Below are 18847 nucleotides of genomic sequence, written 5' to 3'. Positions count from 1 at the left end.
TGTTATGACTGCCCACCAAGCAAAGCTGGCCTGATGGATGCTGGCTGTGTTCTCCTGGGGAACGGGCGGGGGTCCCGTCCCCTGTGCAGAGCCCAGGTGGTGCTCCATTATGGCTCTTAGGGGTTTAAGTTCTACAAGAGGTTGCTGATTTACTGGCGTGAGGATGGCATGAGCGCTGAGTGATCCCGGGTAGGCGTGAGCGCCTGGCCCCTGGCCTGGTCAGCCTCTGCGCCGGCAGATGTTGGCACCTGCTGACCTATTTGAATACGTGGTGGCCTCCACTGGAGGAAGGGAGGTGCGGTGTATGTCAGCCGCTTAACTGTGCACGTATCCCAAGCAGCGTAAACTTCCTCCACAGCAGTCTGTGTGGACGGTCTGTTTGTCTGCCCTTCTCCACGGGGCCATCCGTCCCCTCCAAGGCAGGCATTTTGTCTTTTATTTCTGTGCCCCCAGTACACCTGTCCTGCCCGGCATGTGAGAAACACTCAACAAATGATGATTTTGGATTAATGAATTGAAGGGCGCCCGGGTGGCACGGTCGGTTGGACATCAGACTCTTGGTTTCAGCTCAGACTGGGATCTCAGGGTCATGAGATCGAGCCCCGCCTGGGGCTCCACACCCAGCACAGTGTCCACTTAGGGCCCCCTCTCCCTCTCCCTCTGTCCCTCCCTGCTCCACCCCTACCCTGTGCTCTCACAAACTTTCTCTCAAATAAATAAGTCCTTTTTAAAAAATTTAATAATGAATAAATTAATATATTTCAGTCAAAAGGGGCCTACCCAAGAATGAGTACAAGTACCCATCGCTTTGCACGGTTCACTGCACCTGCGTTCCCTCTTGTGTACCTTTCCTTTTTTTTTTTTTTCTTTCTTTCTTTAAGCAGACTTTCAAACCCCGGGGGCACTGGTGTTCCTTTCCTTAGATGTAAAGGGCGCGGTGAGCCGAAGGCAGGACAGGACACTGCAGAGCCAAGTCGCGTGTTAGGAAGGACACTGTGACGTGAGATTTAGACAGAAGGGCCACTGCATTGTGTCCTCACTGCTGGGCATCTGGTCTGTATAATGCTTCTTGATCCACAAATGTCTCCAGACTTATTTGATCTCCCTCTTTTCTTCTCCCTTTGCCTCCTTCACCTTGCCCTCCGAGTCCTCTTCCCTCCACCACCACCGCGCCCCCCCCCCACACACACACACACACACTCCCCTTCTTCCTTTACCTTTTCTAGGGAAATCTTTGTCTCCTGAAGATCAGCCTATTCTCCAGAATGGATGAGTTGTGCCCCCAGGGAGATTTCTTTTTTCTTCTGAACTTGAATTAATTTGTGCTTCTAGGAAAAACCCAAAGAATTGTTCGGAGGGCATGGCACACTAAAGCAGAGCTCTGAAAAGTAACTGCAAAGTTTTAAGCCAGATTTAAGCAATGAAGATTTTCTTGGATGTGTGCTGATGAATTGTCTCTTCTTTAAGGGTTTAAAACATGTGTGAGTTTAGCCTACCATCACTGTAGGTATGGCTTTAGCTTCACAGCTACCACTGCAAAAAGACTGGATATTTACCCTAGATCCCGTTACATTTGTGGTTTTTTCTGTGTGTGTGTGTGAGAGAGATAGAGTATGTGTGCCATCTTCAGAACATGGAGGTACAAGCCTTTTTTTTTTCTCCTACACATGAGTTGAGTAAAATGCTTGACTCTCAAAAGAGTGACTGTCCAGGAAAACCACATTTGGAAATTCTCCTTAGCATTTTCCAGATAATCTCAGGTGTTTTGAGAGGCAGTAAGTGAATAGTAAGGTTGCATCCCAGAGACTTAGACCATGGAGCCAAACCTGAGGGCCAAACCTAAGTAGGGAATTCGTTTGGTTCCTACTTATGTCTCAAAGGACATAAGTAGGGACCAAACGGTCATGTTTTGACTGCACTAGGAGCAACAAGGCAGAGAGAAATTAGGGGAACCTCTGCTTTTTATTCTGTTTATAATTCTTCACACCCTTGTCACTGAGAGGCTGGATGACTCTCTGATCTCCTATGTGTTGCTGGCATCTTGAGCTTTAAGACCAGCAGTGTTGTTTGAAGATTTGCCTGAAGTAGAAATATCTAGGTGTTTTTTTTTTTTTTTCTGGAGTTGGTTTCCTGGGATCCTCTCTCCAAGGGGAAACAGAAATATGTAAACATGCTTTGTGTTGGTTTATGAAATCTAAAAATTAGCTAGTTTTTGTCCTAATCTTGTTCCATCATCAGCTGTTGAAAATCCTGTTTGAAGATGAGGAGGGTGGGCTCAGATGGCTCCAGACCTTCTGACTTTATCTGGGAAAAGGAGATACACATGATACCTAATACATTGAGCAGCTTGACAGGGGTGTATGTGGCACCTCTTTCTCTGGAGGACGTGAGAGCATCTTTTTTCTCACCTGGCTCAGCCCTTTTGACATTTTGGTAGTCTGTGATGTCTGAAAACTATAGAGTTTTTCTTGATTGAGGCTAGCTCAGGAGAGGAGAGAGCAGGAATGTTCGTGTTGGCCTTTAACCAGTGAAAATTACCGGCTGCTGATTTCCAGGTGTCCCAGTTCAGCCCTGTGAGTGTTTCAGAGCCTGGGCCCTCGTTGGCTCCTAGCTTTGCTAAGACTGGACGGAGGCGGCCGTGATGTAGGCAAAAGCCCTATGTCAACTGCATAACCTGTTGTGTGGTCACGAGCCCATCTGACTCCCTTGTATTTCTGTTCCCTCATCTGAATAAAGGGTTTAATAGCACCCCATAATGTTCATGTGAAAGTGAAGGCAAATGAGCTCATTTTTGATAAATTGCTGTATAAAATTTAATTCCCACGCAAGAAGAGATCGTTGCTCCCTCCCTCTGTTTCTCCCATGCCGTTTGTCCACACATCCACCCATTGCACTTGGTGGTGTTAGCCAGTGCTTCTCTATCTTCCGTGATTCTGCTGACTTATTTCTGGTTGAGTCTCCCCAGTGGAAAATCTAGGGTTTATCAGAGTAGGTACTCGGGTATATTGTTGAATGAATAGTGGATGAACTGATGAACTGGGGTCCTCGTCAGAATGGCAATGTTGGTGAAATCTTGCTGGCCAGCCACATTTTGTGTGGGCTGAGAGATTTTTATTTTTATTTATTTTACTTTATTAAGATTTTATTTATTTATTCATGAAGGACACACACAGAGAGAGGCAGAGACACAGGCAGAGGGAGAAGCAGGCTCCCTGCAGGGAACCCCGATGTGGGACTGGATCCCAGACTCCAGGACCACGCCCTGGGCTGAAGGCAGACACTTAACCACTGAGCCACCCAGATGTCCCGAGATTTTTATTTTAATTGAGCTGCGAAGCCGTCACTGAACAGAAGTGGACCTGACCAGTTTGGCAGAGTTGGGCAGACTCTGGAAAGCGGGCAGCCCTGAAAGATTAAAGCAAATTTGGCTTCTAAGATAGCCATATGTCTGTTGCCACCAGAGAGCGTGAGCCCTTGCAAAGGCCTCTGGTGAAGTGGGGACAACTGGAATCCCCTCTCCGATCTGTAGGGCCCTTGTGGAATGCTTAGCACCCTGGGCCTCGGTGTCCTCCTTGACTCAGACAGGGCTTGCTAGAGGCTCTCCCTTGGGACCACATGGGACCCAGTGACGGGCCGTCTGTGCGGCCCTGACAAGCGCCTGCAAATAATGTCTGGCTGGTGGAGCAGGTGGGGAGCTCCCACACCGTGTCAACTCCAGAGCAGCTATTTTGTGGGTAACAGAGATGTTGGCTCCCTCCGTGGAGGAGAAAACAAGACACCTCTTCAGAGAAATATAGTAAGAACCACAGTAAATAAGGCCCAGCCTCGGGGAGGCAGATCTTTAAAGGAAAATTAAGATAGCCTGTCATCTGTCTCTGTGTCAACCGTTGATGTATTTAGCTAGCGCCTTGCGGTGCTAAATGCTTTTTGATGATGATGGTCATGATGGCCACTGTACCTCCCCTCAGTGAGAGGCACCCCCCTGTGCCAGAGCCCTTGGTGGGAGCGCGGGGGGGTTGGGGGCGGACTCATCACAAGCGCTCCGAGAGAAGGGATAGGCCCAGCAGACCCTTCTCTCTTGTCCCTTTCTTCTGGATTTTACCAGGATGTAAAAGCAAGTGAAGACGACAGCAAAATGCTCGTCTGAAACTCAGAGCCTAATCGCTCCCATCTGCTCCAGGGCTGCTTCCCCTCGCTGCCTGCCAGGATGTTTGCCGCAGACGCTAAGTAGCACATTATTTTCGATAAGTTGCAATCATTTACTTGAAATCTACTTCTCCTTTAAAATGTCCCCCTGGAAACTGGAATCGGCGTTTGAGAAGCCCTGCTCAGGATGGAATCTGAAGGCTTGCGCTCAAGTTTAAGAAAAGTTAAGCCCATTGGTCTTCCAGGTGTTTGTATATTCGAGGTTTCAGCTGCTTGGACTCTGCGGGGAGGGGAGAGAGAGGTGCCGCAGGGGGGCAGTCCGGGGGATCAGAGCCACCGTGCCCCCATCCCCGAGGACAGACACAGGAACTGAGATGGTGAAGGTAGGAAGTGGTGGCTCTCAGTGGACTCTTCCTCGAAGCAGAAGTGTCACGCCTCCCTTAAGACGTCGAGCCAAGGCTCTCCGTGGTCCCCAGGAGATGTTTCTCTTTTAGCTGGTGGCTGGGCTCGTGAAGGCACGTTTTGCAATCTGGAACTCATAATCTTGAGCGCCCTGCCCCCTCCACCCCACCCCAAGATCCCCACCCCCCTCCAGCATTTCTTCCTCAGCACCCCTTGCCCAGGCCCAGAATCTAGACATCCAGCCTGCCATCTGATCTTCCCTGTCACTCAAGCCTTAGTGCTTTCAGAGGCTACTTGGAAAGTTTCAAGAAGCAGCAAAAGCCTCCTGCTTCTCCTGCAGCCTATTTGCCTGCGGACTCTGCAGCTCCGTGCGTCTGAGGATGGTACGGGTGACTCATTAGCAGCAAGGCATGTGCTTGGGGTGGTTTTCATAACGAGCAGTGATGGATCATCCGTATGCTCCCCCCGAAGGACCCTGCCTGACCTTGTGTGCATTTGTGAGATGGCTGTCTGGGGTCACAGGTGTTGTCTGTGGTCATGGAAAAAGAAAAGCTAATTGGCATGTGTGTTGAAATGGACCTGGGGCGCCCATAAATAGACCCGGTGTCCTTCGGCTGCGTTTCTGCTACCAACAGAGCGAGGGGAGGTGATGTCTTCTCTAAGTAGGCTGTATGAGGATTTCCTTTCCCGTCTCCGTGTCCCCATTCTGGTCCTCTGGAACCGACAGGTCCAGCAGGCCGGTTAGAAAGCAAACGTTATTCTAGTGTTGTGTAAGGAAATGTCCCATTACGCACTGTTGTACAGGTGGGCAAGTCAAAGAGGCCAAAAGGAATTTGTTAGAATTTTATCTCCCGTGTCGTCGCTCCTCCTATGTTTGCCTCCAGGTTTACAGTTTGATCTGCCTTAGTTTTCCCCTCATCAAGACAGGTCCCTCCCTTCTCTCTCTTCACCGCAGAGGCAACAGCATGCCCTTGGCTGGTTTCCATGTGCAACCGGCCCTCACCCCCCACCCTGTGATCCCCAGTCTAGGCAGCCAGTCACCCAACACCATGACTAGGAGGCACCCCCTTCCCCTTCTCCGTTGCCCCGGACTCCCTGGAGAAGTCCCACCTCTGCTCATTTGCCAGAGCAGTTCTTGGAGAGCCCCCTCAAATGATCAGCTCTCTTGCTATCTGTGCTAAACCTTCTCCTTTAGCAGGAAGAAATTCTCCCCAGTAGCTACTCAGACTCTTTGACTTGCTTCTAGTTCTTGAATCTGCCCCTTTGTAATTACATCTAACATGCTAACCAGCATGGAATCACTCTGCCTTGCAGAGTTGTTCCTCCTCCTTTTTAATAGGTTGGATTGGCTAGGCTGCCAAAAACAAACAAAAACCTCCAAAACCCCCAAATAAGTAACCTAAACAAAATACAAATTTATTTCTCTTTGTTTTCATAGAGTCTGAAGGTGTTCATCCAGGCTGGCCTCTAGAGTATGATAACTTCTATCTGGTTTTTCTTCCTAGTGTGGCTTCCATTCCCCAGCCAATTCATGGCCCAAAGTGGCTGCTAGAGCTCCAGTCATTGCATTTCATATTCTAGCCAACATAGCAGACAAAGAGAGGGATGAGAAAGACATTCCTTCTTTTTTGAAGTTTTATAGCCTACCTCTCTATCACTATTCTGTCACTAGAATTTTGTCACCCAAGCCATGACCACATCTAGCTGCAAGGGAAGCTGGAAGGTGTCTCTCCTCTCAGTGGCCATAGATTCCCCTGAAAGTCAACATTAAATATATTGGAAGAAACTGGAAAATTAACCCATCCCTTCATCATTGTGCCAATGCTCTTTGCCAGGCCCTTCCCCAGGGACCACCTCTCCCACGTCCCATGTAGAGGATGGTCCGTGCTCCATAATATCTCATGTATTGACAGAGTATTCGCATAGTCAGCATATACATGTATGTGAAACGATCTCATTATCAGTGGTAGTTGCAGAGGTAACATAGTCCGAGAGCTTCAGGGAGCCCCTTTCTCTTGTCTTGTTCGAGGCCTTTTACTCTCTCACGCTTCAACCTCCCGTCCTCTTTATAGAATGAAAGGAATCCTGTTTCTAATGGAGAGAGGAGCAGAAGGACTGAGTCCAAGAGGCCAAAGAGATGGAGTGAACTAGCATGTTGTACCTCGTTTCTTTCTTTTTACCTTTAAAAGATTATTATTTATTTATTTATTTATTTATTTATTTATTTATTTATTGAAAGAGAGAGCGAGCACGCAGGTGAGGGCAATGAGCAGGGGAGAGGCAGAGGGAGGCAGAGACAGTCTCAAGCAGACTCTGCCCTGAGAATAGAGCCTGACCTGGGGCTTGATCTCATGACCCTGAGATCATGACCTCAGTCCAAACCAAGCATTGGATGTTTAAGCAGATGAGCTTCCAAGATACCCCTCTTTTTTTAATTATTTATTTACGAGAGAGAGAGAGAGAAAGAGAGAGAGAGAGAACAAGCAGGGAGAGGGGCAGAGAGGTAGAGAAAATCCCAAGCAGACTCTCCACGGAGCATGGAGCCCGATGCAAGGCTCAGTGACTCATGAAGTCATGACTTGAGCTGAAATCAAGAGTCGGATCCCCAACCACCTGAGCTACTCGGATGCCCCTGTTGTACCTCACTTCTTGATTCCAGACCCTGTGTCCACCTGCTGGAACCTGCTCTTTGCCAGTCGTGATGTCATGGTCCGTTTGTCCCTGGGGTGCTCACCTCTGTCGATGGCGATCATCTGGCAGCGGTGTGAGCCGACTCCAGCAGGGCAGTACTGTTAGTACTATTAGTCTTCCTGACTGGTGGAGTTGGAAATAATCGTGGAGCAGGTGGAGACTAAATTATCACTGTCTTGTGTAAAGACTCCTTAAGGTCAGTAGCATGTTACATTCGGAACCTTGCCTTGGAATTATTCCGTGGCTCTCAAAACCTGGGTGAGAACAGAATGTTCTTTGTTTCAAACTAAAGTCTGATAAAATTGTTTGGAAGGCTGGAGAAAAAACAAACAAACAACTAGTTCTGTCATGATTGAGTTTGTAAATACAGGTGAGAAAATCCCACTCATCACCAGGCACCAGAAGAGCATCTGTGGTCCTGAGAGTGAAATGATGTCAAGATGGTAAGACCACACGTAGTAGGAAATGTGGTGACATCTAGGTATTTTAACATTTTGAGTGTGGGGTTTCTTGATGCCCCAGCGGAGAAGGATGATTGTGAAGTCGGAATTCCACCCAAAAAGTCGAAACTGAAACACAACTTGCTCAAACCTTAATTATGAATAGAGTCTCGCGCTCTCTCTGGTTCTCTGTTTTTTTTTTGTTTTTTTTTTTTTAACGGAAATGGGAAGCTGCCATCTTCAGATGACTTCCAGGCTAGCTTGTTGGACACAAGTTGAGGCCGCATTCGAGCTAAGTGGTTCCCAGAAGGGTGTTTCTGCCTCTAGAAGGACCCAGCCTTCCCTAGCAGGCCCTGCCAGGTCGGGGAGACTCCATGCTCCCCGACTCAGGAAGAATGAGGTCAGGGGCTCTGCAGAGAGGGGACACTTCAGGCTTTAGAGGAAGCGCGATTCCTACCCAGCTTGGGAGAAGAATAGCAAGAAAGGAACGTGAAGAGGAAGGAGCACGAGAACACAAAAGAAAGATGTTTGAAATCTACTGTGTTGGCTGAGGATCGGTGGCTCGGCCCATGATGGTGTGAGCACAAGCCTGTCCACACACCCGGGACAGGGAGCTGGAGTGTGCGTCCGCGTGCGAATCCGGACGCTCAGTGACTTCTCCTGGTTCCTTCTGTGCTGCTGATTCCTGAGCTACAGAAACCAGACTCTTGACTTCTAAATCTGTCTTGCTTTCTTATTCTTCCCAAAGGGACCTTTTTTTTCTCCAATGGGATTGATTTAGCTTTAACCAGCAGTGGAAAACCTACCAGTCTCCAAGACATCTGCTTTTATAAAAATGACCTTAGTTCATCTTTAATAAGAATTGCAGTGTAGTTGATATTATTACTGACCATTGGGTGATAGGGGTGGTGAGCTTAGGGGACGTCAGGTCACAGGGTGGGGAGTCTTGTACGTCACTTTGTACCAACATTCTTCCTCTGTGCATGCTCTGGCGCTACCGGGACGGGGCCCTGGGCCCATACCACATATCCTGGGGCCCAGGATGATGACGGGAGGGTGTCTGGGTGGCTCAGTGGTCATGATCCCAGGGTCTTAGGATCCCCTCTGACTCTCTCTCCATCTCTCATGAATAAATACAATCTTGAAAAAATAAAATAAAATAAAATAATTAAAATAAAATAAAATAAATAAATAAATGAAATGAAATAAAATAAAATAAAATATGACGAGAAAGGAAACCTAGTGTGTATTAGCACTGGGATGGAGCAGAAAATGCATTGGAGACTCCAAGTTACAGGACATTCTCATCTTCAGGCAAGAGAATATTGAGAAACTTCTCTCACTTTCTCGGCAGTCACCTCTTTTAGAAACTACCGCTGTAGAGAGAAGCTTGCATCTCCCGGGAATGCACCTCAGGCCACGAACCGGTGGCTTCATGTTTTTCATACAGCTTGGGAGGAAACCATCCCTCGCATGGTGGGACACCACGTGCCGCGTGGGCCTCGCACACTCCGCAGTCCTGTGAGCTCACCCCCTTCCTCACACCGCTCAGCAGGCGGCCTGAGGCCCGAGCCAGCCTGGAGGCCCGGCCTCCTGCTGGCTTCTGCAGCATCTCTCTGGGCAAAGGGGTTCCCTGAGTGGCGGACCGAGCTTGAGCTATTAAGGCCCAAAGCCCCTCGCCCAGGCAGCCGGCACCCTTCCAGAAAGGCAGGAGCCTGCTGCCCGGCACATGAGCCTCCTCTCTCTGCCAGCTGGCCCAGGGAGGCTCAGTGTGCCAAGCAGGGGACGTGTGAATGGGATCTGTGCCCGAGCATCGCCTGAGAAGTAGAGAATGCATGTGACCAGAGCTGCCGAAGCCTCGCCCAGAAAGAGATGATGACAAGCAAAGTGTGATGTGTTTCTCTAAAGAAAGCCCGAAAACATAAACCAAAAAACAAACAAACTCGAAAATCATCTCAAGAGCATCGTATAATTTCATTTTCACCCCCACCCCAAAACCTTACACGAAGCCCTGCGCATTTGGTGGCTGTTGGCTAAATGTGGACAAAGTGAGCGCATTACTTTTTTTTTTTTGAGGCCCAGCACCATGCCTGGCACTGTAGGAGATGCTCAGTGTTTGTGGGATGAGCTACTTGAGGAATCCCAAGATGGTGCTGCTGATTGGCTGTCGCCCTCGGTCCCCTGGCTTGGCCCACCTGCCTAATAACCCAGAAGGAAAGGTGAGAGGCCCCCAGGACCTCTTATTTTTGTAGCTAAGCTCATGGAGCTCTTCAAGAGACCCCAGACCTGGGGCCCCGCCTTCCCACCCCTGAGCTTCTGGAAGGCTGAGACACAGACGCCGCAGAGTCCCCGCATGGTTTCCAGCACCTGGGGATTTCAGGAGCTTGGGCTTCTCACCTGCCAAGCCTGCCCCAAGCCAAGAGCAGCAGCGGGAGCCCCAGCGGGCCTGGAGGGTCTCAGCTGGCTCCCCCCGTGCTTAACCACAAGCGCTGCCTTCTTAGGGTGCTGGTCTGGAAAATCCAGGGCACTGAATTGATAATCGTTTCCATTTGTGTGATGGACAAACTCTTAACAACACACAAAAATAAGCTCTTCCATGAAACAAGTGGATGGTTAAGCTTTTGGGGTGGAGAGGTCAGGATGCACCATCCCGAGCCCCCAGCCACTCACACGAGATCCTGGTCCCCCCTTTGGGGTAGAAGAATCCAGTTACGTCCTAGTTGGTTCTCAGCTCGAGCTGAGGAGTGTCCGGTTTTGGGCGTGATTGGGCTTGTGGGAAACCAAAGAACGTGGCGCAAAGGGAACGGGTGTGTGGGTTGAGAATTTTTTGGTCGCCAGCCACCTATTCGGGCCACTTCCTGTGTCCACCGCCGGCCTCAGGGCGGTTGGCAGCACGGGTGAGAAGGGACCAGAGGAGGATAACCCATGGGCTTCATGTTGCCAGAGCCCGTGGCTGGGTCCTCTTGGAAATCCCAGCACCCACCTGGTTCCTGGCACCTTACAGGTGCTTAGTCAGTAACGTGAGCGACTGAACATTCCTCGGAGGGCTCGTTGGTGCTCAGCATCCCGCGTGTGGCCCCTTCACTGGGGCTGCTGTCAGGCCTTCCAGGAATTCCTCCCAGGTACTGGTCACCTGCCAGGCTCTCTCCAAAGCACCCAGAGCCTTCATGGGTAATGTTGGGTTTCTGGGGGAACCCCCGAGGCTGGGGGTCTTGGAGGCTCTGGCTTAAATCGTAACATGGATTTGCCTGTTTGGAATCATAAGATTCCAAAGGGCAGTTTTTTGAGGTCGGTATGCAAGCTGGAAGAGTGGCAGCGTGCTCCTACCCCATAGCATGCTGGCCATGGCCCAGCCCTTCACTGGCATGTAGGGGAAGGGCCACACGGGAGCCCACTGTCTCCCTAAGGGCGTGATGAGGCAGTGGGTCCAGGGTCACTCCACCCCCCCACAATCTTTCCCTCTTTTTACATATTAAGAAATGCTTGAGTAAGTGCTTAGTGCCAGAGGCTCAGAGAGGCCATCTGGGGGATGCACAGATGCTGGACGGGTCCTCGCTGCCTTTCAGGAGCTCACGGCCTTGCTGGCAAGCTGGCAGGTGTGACCCGAGGTGTTCCGAGATGCCCTGTGGCCGTGGGGTAGACAGCACATGCTCTGGTGGCTCCGAGGTGAGGGAGTTCATTTTGGGCTATTATTAGCTTAGGCTCCACGGAGGAGAGTGCTGAGCTGAGATTTGAAATAGGATAGGACTGTGGTAAGTGGATTTCTCTGGCCAAGAGGGAAGAGGGCGCTCGGTCACATGGCACGGCGGCTCTGACCATCAGGGGGCCGTTGGCAGAGCCAGGGCATTGAAGAGGATCAGATTTGGAGGAATTGAAAGAAATTAAGGAGTCCGTGAATAATAGACCTTCCTTCCTTCCCTGCCTCATCTCTTGTCTCCTTCTCAGCATTTGTGCATCAAAAGACATTGTGTGTGTGTGTGTGTGTGTGTGTGTGTGTGTGTACGCATACACATGCACACCCTAGGTTGATGTCACGTCCACCTAGTGACCCTTTGTGGAAGAGTCAGAAGCCTAATGCTGGGGATCCCGGGTGGCTCAGAAGATCCCTGGGTGGCTCAGCAGCTTAGTGCCGCCTTTGGCCCAGGGCCTGATCCTGGAGACCCAGGATCGAGTTCCGCGTCGGGGTCCCTGAGCGGAGGTTGCTTCTCCCTCTGCCTGTCTCTCTCTCTCTCTCTCTCTCTCTCATGAATAAATAAATTAAAAATCTTAAAAAAAAAAAAAAAAAAGAATCCTAACGCTGCAGTCGAGGAGACAGTGTCTGAGACCCCGATTCACCTCTCGGCTGTGTCCCCTTGGCTTTGATGTGGGGGACGTTACTTTGTTGTGACTGCCTTGGTCATCTTGAATCATCTGCGGTGCAGTTTGGGCCTCACATTTTGTAAAGTGACACAAGTCCGTGCACACAGGCACTTTATGAACTAGCGGAAGGCGTCCCCGTGATACCTCCACGAGGCAAGCAATCACCTGTATTTCTAAAAATGCAAGCACAGCCTATTTCTGTCCCTCACTTCTCTCCAGTGTTCTCACCAGCCGGAGATGGCATAGCTGTCTCGGGGGGTGGGGTGACTGTCCTCCCGGCCCTGCGTGTCGTGGAGAGTAGCCCACAGACCGTGGATCGCTCCGCGTGGGGGTTCAGTCTCAGGCCTTCCAGCCCAGCAGAGAAAGGCCGTGGCCAGTGTGAGGGCGTCCACCCTGCAGAGACCACCTCGTGCTCTTTCTCAAACCACCCGTCTCTATCTCTAGTCTCCATCCCCCCCTATCCCCACCGACCACGTCTCTATCTCCGTGCATCCTACTGTCCCCAGCCCATCCTTGGATCCCTGGACGCCCGTCCCAGTCCGAACGACCCTGCCTGTAGATCTGCCCTCCTCCCCCCACCTGCCCCACTGTGGACGTTGGATGGAAGCAGGGGCCAAGCTGGGGCGGGGGACCCTCCCTGCACATCCTGTCCTCGGTGAAGACAGGGTGCCCTCTAGTGGGCCTCGGCCGCGCTGCCCGCGCTCCGGGCCTTCGGGGAAGGACAAAACAACCAGCTCCGGCCCTCCTGCCCAGGATCTTGAACATGCCTTTGGGTTTGGTTTGTTTTTCTCCTTCTCCGAAGAAAAAAATAAAGGAAGAAAGGACAGCGGCAGGCCAGTTGGGAGAGCAGCTCCAGCGCGGCTGTGACAGTCTCCACGCCTGTCTTGGGAGTTTACCGAAGGATGCCCCCCCCATTCCCGGGTCGCCCGCGGCAGCGCCGTAGATGTGACATCAGATGCTTGTCCGAGGGCTCCTGACAGTTTCTACACAAATCACACACCTGCCTTGACTGGCCTTGAGCACGAGGGGTTAGATTTGGGAGGGGTGGCCTCCTTCTTTGACAGTCCCTACCCAAAGGGTTACCTCCCCGGTTGGGTGACACCCCCTGCCCCCCGGCTGGCGAGCCCAGTGCAGATGATGATCACGTTTTCAGGTAGCGGACAGGTGCACACCTGACTCCTGACTGCTAGAGCCCCGTATGCGCGGGCATAAGCGGGGGGCCTTGGCCCTTTAAAAGCTGGTTCGGTGAAGGCTGCTGGACTGGGGAACACGGGGAGGTGGGGGGGAGCAGAGAGCGCAGGGCGCCCGTCAGGGAAGCAGAAACCTGATCATATGTGATGGTTGCTGGATTAGGTAACAGCTCCGCTGGTTGAAATTGGATCTTGGAGGATGAGTGTTAACATCTCTGGTGTCCTGGCGAAAGGTTCATTTGAGTCTTGCATGGTGCCACAGAGATAAAAAGGAGCTTTTAAATAATCATTTTGTCTCCTACACACCAGAGTGCTGGCTTCGAGCAATAAATAGGTGGCATCAGTTCTGCTTAGACATATCACCCGTTTCATTTATTTATTTAATGTTGGAGGGATTTTTTTTTTTTAACCGACCAGCCGAGTGTTTTCCGTATCCGTGAATCCCAACACCCATTTTTTTATAATGGTTCACACGGATTCTTCTCCTGGGCAGAAATAAAGTGCAGGCAGTTTATTGGCCCGTCCATGCATCCGCTCAGTGCACAGACACAGCCCCAGAGCATCGGAACCGGAATCTTCTATGCGAAGTACAAGATGAAGATGTTCTCTTGTTTATGTTGTTGCTATATAGAAGCACATAAGAGATGTGTATACACACACACACGTGCATTCTATATACACACTACGTATACACATTATGCATCCATATACACACGTTATATATTCATTATATATACACACATTATATATGTATACACACACACTATATATACATGCACTATATATACACATGAGGGATATATATATAGCAGGGGATTCCAACACATACTCTGAATTTTTTAATTCCCATAATGATTTCAGTATAATTTATTTCTATTCTTATTTTTTTTTAAATTTCAGTATAATTTAAAGAGTGTAATTTGGAGAGGACTGCTCCTCCCTCACCCCCACCCCCCATCTTTACATTCTTTCATTTTCACTGGATCCCTGGTTTGGGACCTATTTATGTGTCCTGAACCCTAAGTATAAATGCAGGTGACACCTATGTTAAGGTGCATCGTATTCTATACCGATGTCTTATTGGCCACATTTGGAAACCAGTTTTATTAAATCTTATTAAATCCAAATTTCTTTTTAAAGAGTGTTTGTTTACAGGATTCATAAAATGGTATAAAAGCAAAGCGAAGTGCTAACACTTGCCCTGTTTTTGTTTTTTGTTTGTTTGTTTGTTTTCTTTTCCTCTTAACTAAATGTATCCTTTATACCTGAGCAGGGACAAAAAAAAAGAGTCCGTATAGGTGAGCGCTTTGCACTGTGTGACTGCCGTGAAGTTTCCCTGGTGGTGAGGGGCTCGCAGCATAACCGTTCAGCATCCTTTGCTGGTCTTAGCCATTTTCTTTCTTATTTCATTTAAAAGCAGTTAGATTTCAAGCCCAACAAAATGTTAATTAGGTAGATGTGTGGATAGTCTGTGTATCCCACTGATTGTTTCAAAGAAAAGGTGGAGCAGAGGTGTCCATGCAACTGTGTGGGTCTGGAAGGGGAAAATACTCTCAGAAATAAGTACGGGTGCTAGTAACACGCCCATGGCTACCTTCCTAGTTCCTGGAGGGACTGGGTGGGCCCAGCACTCTGGTCTGTGGATGCCTATCTGCTTCTGCTTCTCTCCTAACGAACTGAACTTTGCTGGTGGAATAAGCTGATGGGGTGAGCGAGGCAGTCGTAGGCACACGTGCTGTCCGAGGGTCCTTGTCATCATCTCGGGTGGACAGGTTGTAGACTGGATCTAGTGGGGCAAGTCCTGACCATTAGGGTGATGTTGCTCCATTTCTCTTTGCTACCTTCATTGAGACCAGAAGTTATTATAAGGTCTTTCATGTGCATGAGGGATTGGTTCTGGAACAGCCAGGAGGACCCAGTTGGAGGCATTACCACTGGCTGGGCATCTGGGGAGGGGGTGGTTTCCTGTCAGCCTCAGTGGGGCTGCTGTCTAGAGTCTGTGGCCTCTTCTGGAGGTCCGCAACACCAGATGCAGTAGAGTGGATTAATCAAGAGTAGAATTTTGCAGTTTATTTAATGACCAACAAATTGTAAAAGTGCAACAATTACATTTGTTTATTAAGAATAGCTCGGAGGTGAATCTTTCAAATGACCCAAAATATTTTTGTTGATAAAGCAAATTAAAATTCGCTGAATCAAATTCAGGAGAGAAGCACCTGTAGACGCCACACACGAATGCCTTCACCCATAGGGGGTGAGGAAAGGGGAGCTTCTGGGCTGCTCGGGTGGGTCCCCTTTCTTATCTGCCCCTTTAGGGACTGGAAAGGTCTCTAACTCGGGAAATGGGTACAGCACTGGATTATTTTCTTGAAGAAACCTGTTAGTGGTGATGTGTTCTTCATAGGACTTTGAAGGTTTGGGTGAATGAATTCAAGGCACAGAATAACATGACTGGATGTTATTCAAAAACCAAAGGGGCAGTTTCTCAGTTTGTCTCCTGGGCCTACAAAAGGAGAATTTCCCTGGAAAGAAGCCCAAAAAACAACCCTCAATAATGCCATCACTGATATGGCAATTTTATTTTAGTGCAGCAGGAAATTAAGGACTCAGGTGTGGAAGGAGAAGAGCCTAAGTCCAGAGGTGTTTGGGGTTTGCGTACAGGTGCGGACTTCCTTCTTTCCTCCCCAGCTAGCCGTCTTCCCTACATCTTTCCTCCCCCCGCCCTCCCTTACTTCACTGCTTTTCTACCCCGAGCCTTCATCCTCTGCTCCTAACCACCACTGCTGGGCCACCTGGCTCAGCATGCCACTTGACTGTCTCGGGTTTCATGGAAGCCATGCTGCAGGGTCCCACTGAGTGTAGGAATTGGGATTTCCTTCTGAACCACACTCACGGTTGGTCCTTGTCTTGCCTGATGGAAGCCAGGAGCATGTGGTTATGCTGGCGTTACATGTAATGGGACACCCTGAACATCTATACATCTTTCATATTGACCTCATATCCACCTTCCCACTCATGACCCCGTGCGACTGTCTTGCTAGGGCTCAGGAGACAACTGGGCCCACCTCCTGGGGCTCCCCAGATGCACCCCACCTGGAATCAGCTCTTGATTCTCTGATTGTTCCCTTGCGTGTGTGTCCATCAGGCCACATGGTGCCTGCCATCCCCATCCCGAAAACGGACGGACATGGCTCATTCTCCTCTGCCTTGAATCTCTTCCCTACTTTCCTTCCTTACCCCAAACTTTATTCATTTTTTTTTAATTGGAAATTCTTTTCATGTTCTCTCTTGACAAAGACTTGGATGCTGACAGATAAACTAGGTTTAGATGAGTGATTTATTTTATGGCAAGTTGTATGATGGTAGTAAAAAGAGACTGCCTAGCTCTTCTGCTGATTTACTAAAACACTTGATCTCTTTCGGTCCCGACCCCCCCCCCCCCCCACCCAAATGGCCAGGGTGTTTTAATAAAAAGCAGCCATTTCATTCATTGGAATCTCCTCTATCCTACTTGGCTTCTCTGAAGAATACCCAAAACAGCTTGTTAAGTGGGCCTCACCCTGGTTTCCAACAGGACTGTCTATACCTGGAATGAAGAGATCTCAGCGTCCAGAGAGAAACATCCTTACTTACTGGCCAATTTGTTTTCCTGCTGTTTTATTTTGTTATTTTATTTTATTTTTTATTGAAGAATAATTGGCATGTGATGTTATCTTCTTGCTGTTTGAAACTTCCATACTCTCCCTGCTGGCCTAGAGGAAAGGTCTTAAGATTTCAGTCCAAAATGACTAGATTTACGTGGCTTAGGTTATTTTTGGAAATGAAAATTCAGGCCAATCAAATATAACAAAGGCAATATGAGGGTAAAACCACAAACTCACAGAACTCTAAAATTAGAAAAGAAGGAAATGTCTTTCCTTGAATTAAAAATTTGGCAGTTTGGGATGAAAGTGAAAATTATATCCTGCTATAATTAATTTTTTGTACTTTTGAAATTTCTTATGTAACGTATACATAACAAGGTTATCATCTTAACCATTTTTCAGTGTCCAGGGTTCAGTTCAGCAACATTAAGCGCGCTCACTTTGGTGCAGCCGTCACCACCATCCCTCTCTCCTACGTGAAACTCTGTCCCTAGGAAACACTGACTCCCAGCCCCCGCACCCTTCTACTTTCTGCCTCCCTGAATTGGACTGTTCTGTGTAGCTCTCATAAGTGGAGCATCAGTAGTTTCTGGAACAAAGCAAGCCTCTCCTTGGGTTCTCTCCCCTTCGTCATCCCCGTTGCCCGACCCTTCGCCCATCCTACGCGTGCCATGTTGCAAGCACTTGGGTGACTTGCTGCGCCAGTGGCATGCCATTGCTTTCTGTTTTCTTCATTTGCTTGCATATGGGTTACCATTAACCCTCCCCTCTGCTGTGTCCCCCTGCAGTCTTGAGTATCCGGGGAGCCCAGGAGGAGGAACCAACAGACCCCCAGCTGATGCGACTGGACAACATGCTGCTGGCCGAGGGGGTGGCGGGCCCTGAGAAGGGCGGAGGCTCGGCAGCAGCAGCGGCGGCAGCAGCGGCTTCAGGAGGGGCGGGCTCCGACAACTCGGTGGAGCATTCAGACTACAGAGCCAAGCTGTCCCAAATCAGACAGATCTACCACACGGAGCTGGAGAAGTACGAGCAGGTAACCGCGGCCATGGGGGCGTCGGGCACCCTGGCCCTTTAGAAAGGAGGGTGAAGAGCCATGGGCCCTGGGGGCTTGCAGAGCCCCAAGGGCCAAGCCTCTGCATTTCTGCACCAAGTCCCTGGCCAGACGGGAGGCCAAGAGTCCTCAGTCTCCAATATTAAAAACCTAGGCGCTCTGACCACAAAGGCACCTAAAAAACCTAAGTTGTAAGTGATGACTTCAAGAAACACTAATAGTCAATGTAACAAACGTTCGAGCTGAGCTCCAGGAGGACATTTGCCCACGGTCCGCAGCCTGGGTCTCATGGGATGAGAGAGGTCATTAGCAGAGTCACCACCTGACCTGTGGGGCAGTTGGTGGGCTCCTCTGGCCCTCTTCTCCTTATTTGGGGATGATTCCTCACCTTCCAATTGCTCATGGAATCCTACAGGAAAGGATGCTAAAACCTGGCCTTCAAGTCCTTTGCTATACCCAGACTCAGCTCAAGTGAGAGTCAAACATGTTCATTTTTTATATAATACAGGATGTGGTGCTCACCTCCCTCCAAAAAGAAGAGTAGAGGGTCTCAGGGGATTAGTCATCAAAGTTGGATTCCAGTCCTGACGCTCCACTGATGGGACCCAATGGACCACACAGTCTAACCAAAAGCTGGCAGTGTAGGGCAAAGAGCTGTAGATTTAGACAAGGATATCACAAGACCATGAAAACCATATAAAGAGAACATGGGAAAGGCTTTAAATTACAAAGCAGTATGTAAATGTAACGTATTCTAATTATAATAGAGTTCCTCTCTCCAAGAAACGCTCCCTGCGCCACACACACAAACACGCGCACGCACGCATGCATGCACATATGTGCGCACACACGCATATGGGACTCTATGTATCAGTTCTGCTTCCTGGGGTCCGTATGAGCAATACTACTTTAACAGGAGTCCCT

The 18847-nt window shown here is 49.4% G+C and overlaps 1 protein-coding gene across 6 annotated transcripts in view; it reads left to right on the top strand.

Annotated features, from left to right (window-relative positions):
* The window catches only part of PBX1 (PBX homeobox 1), a 326056-nt gene that overhangs the window by 215877 nt on the left and 91332 nt on the right, over positions 1 to 18847 (top strand). For all 6 annotated transcript variants that reach the window (XM_072759601.1, XM_072759602.1, XM_025991273.2 and 3 more), the window contains one exon: positions 17661 to 17905. In XM_072759601.1, coding sequence (XP_072615702.1) covers positions 17661 to 17905 — 245 coding nt within the window. The remainder of the gene's footprint in view (positions 1 to 17660; positions 17906 to 18847) is intronic.

This window comes from Vulpes vulpes, chromosome 5 (genome assembly GCF_048418805.1).
Source record: "Vulpes vulpes isolate BD-2025 chromosome 5, VulVul3, whole genome shotgun sequence".
NCBI classification, from domain to species: Eukaryota; Metazoa; Chordata; class Mammalia; order Carnivora; family Canidae; genus Vulpes; species Vulpes vulpes.
The sequence above is the reverse complement of the archived record's forward strand: the minus strand, read 5'-3'. Positions and strand labels throughout refer to the sequence as shown.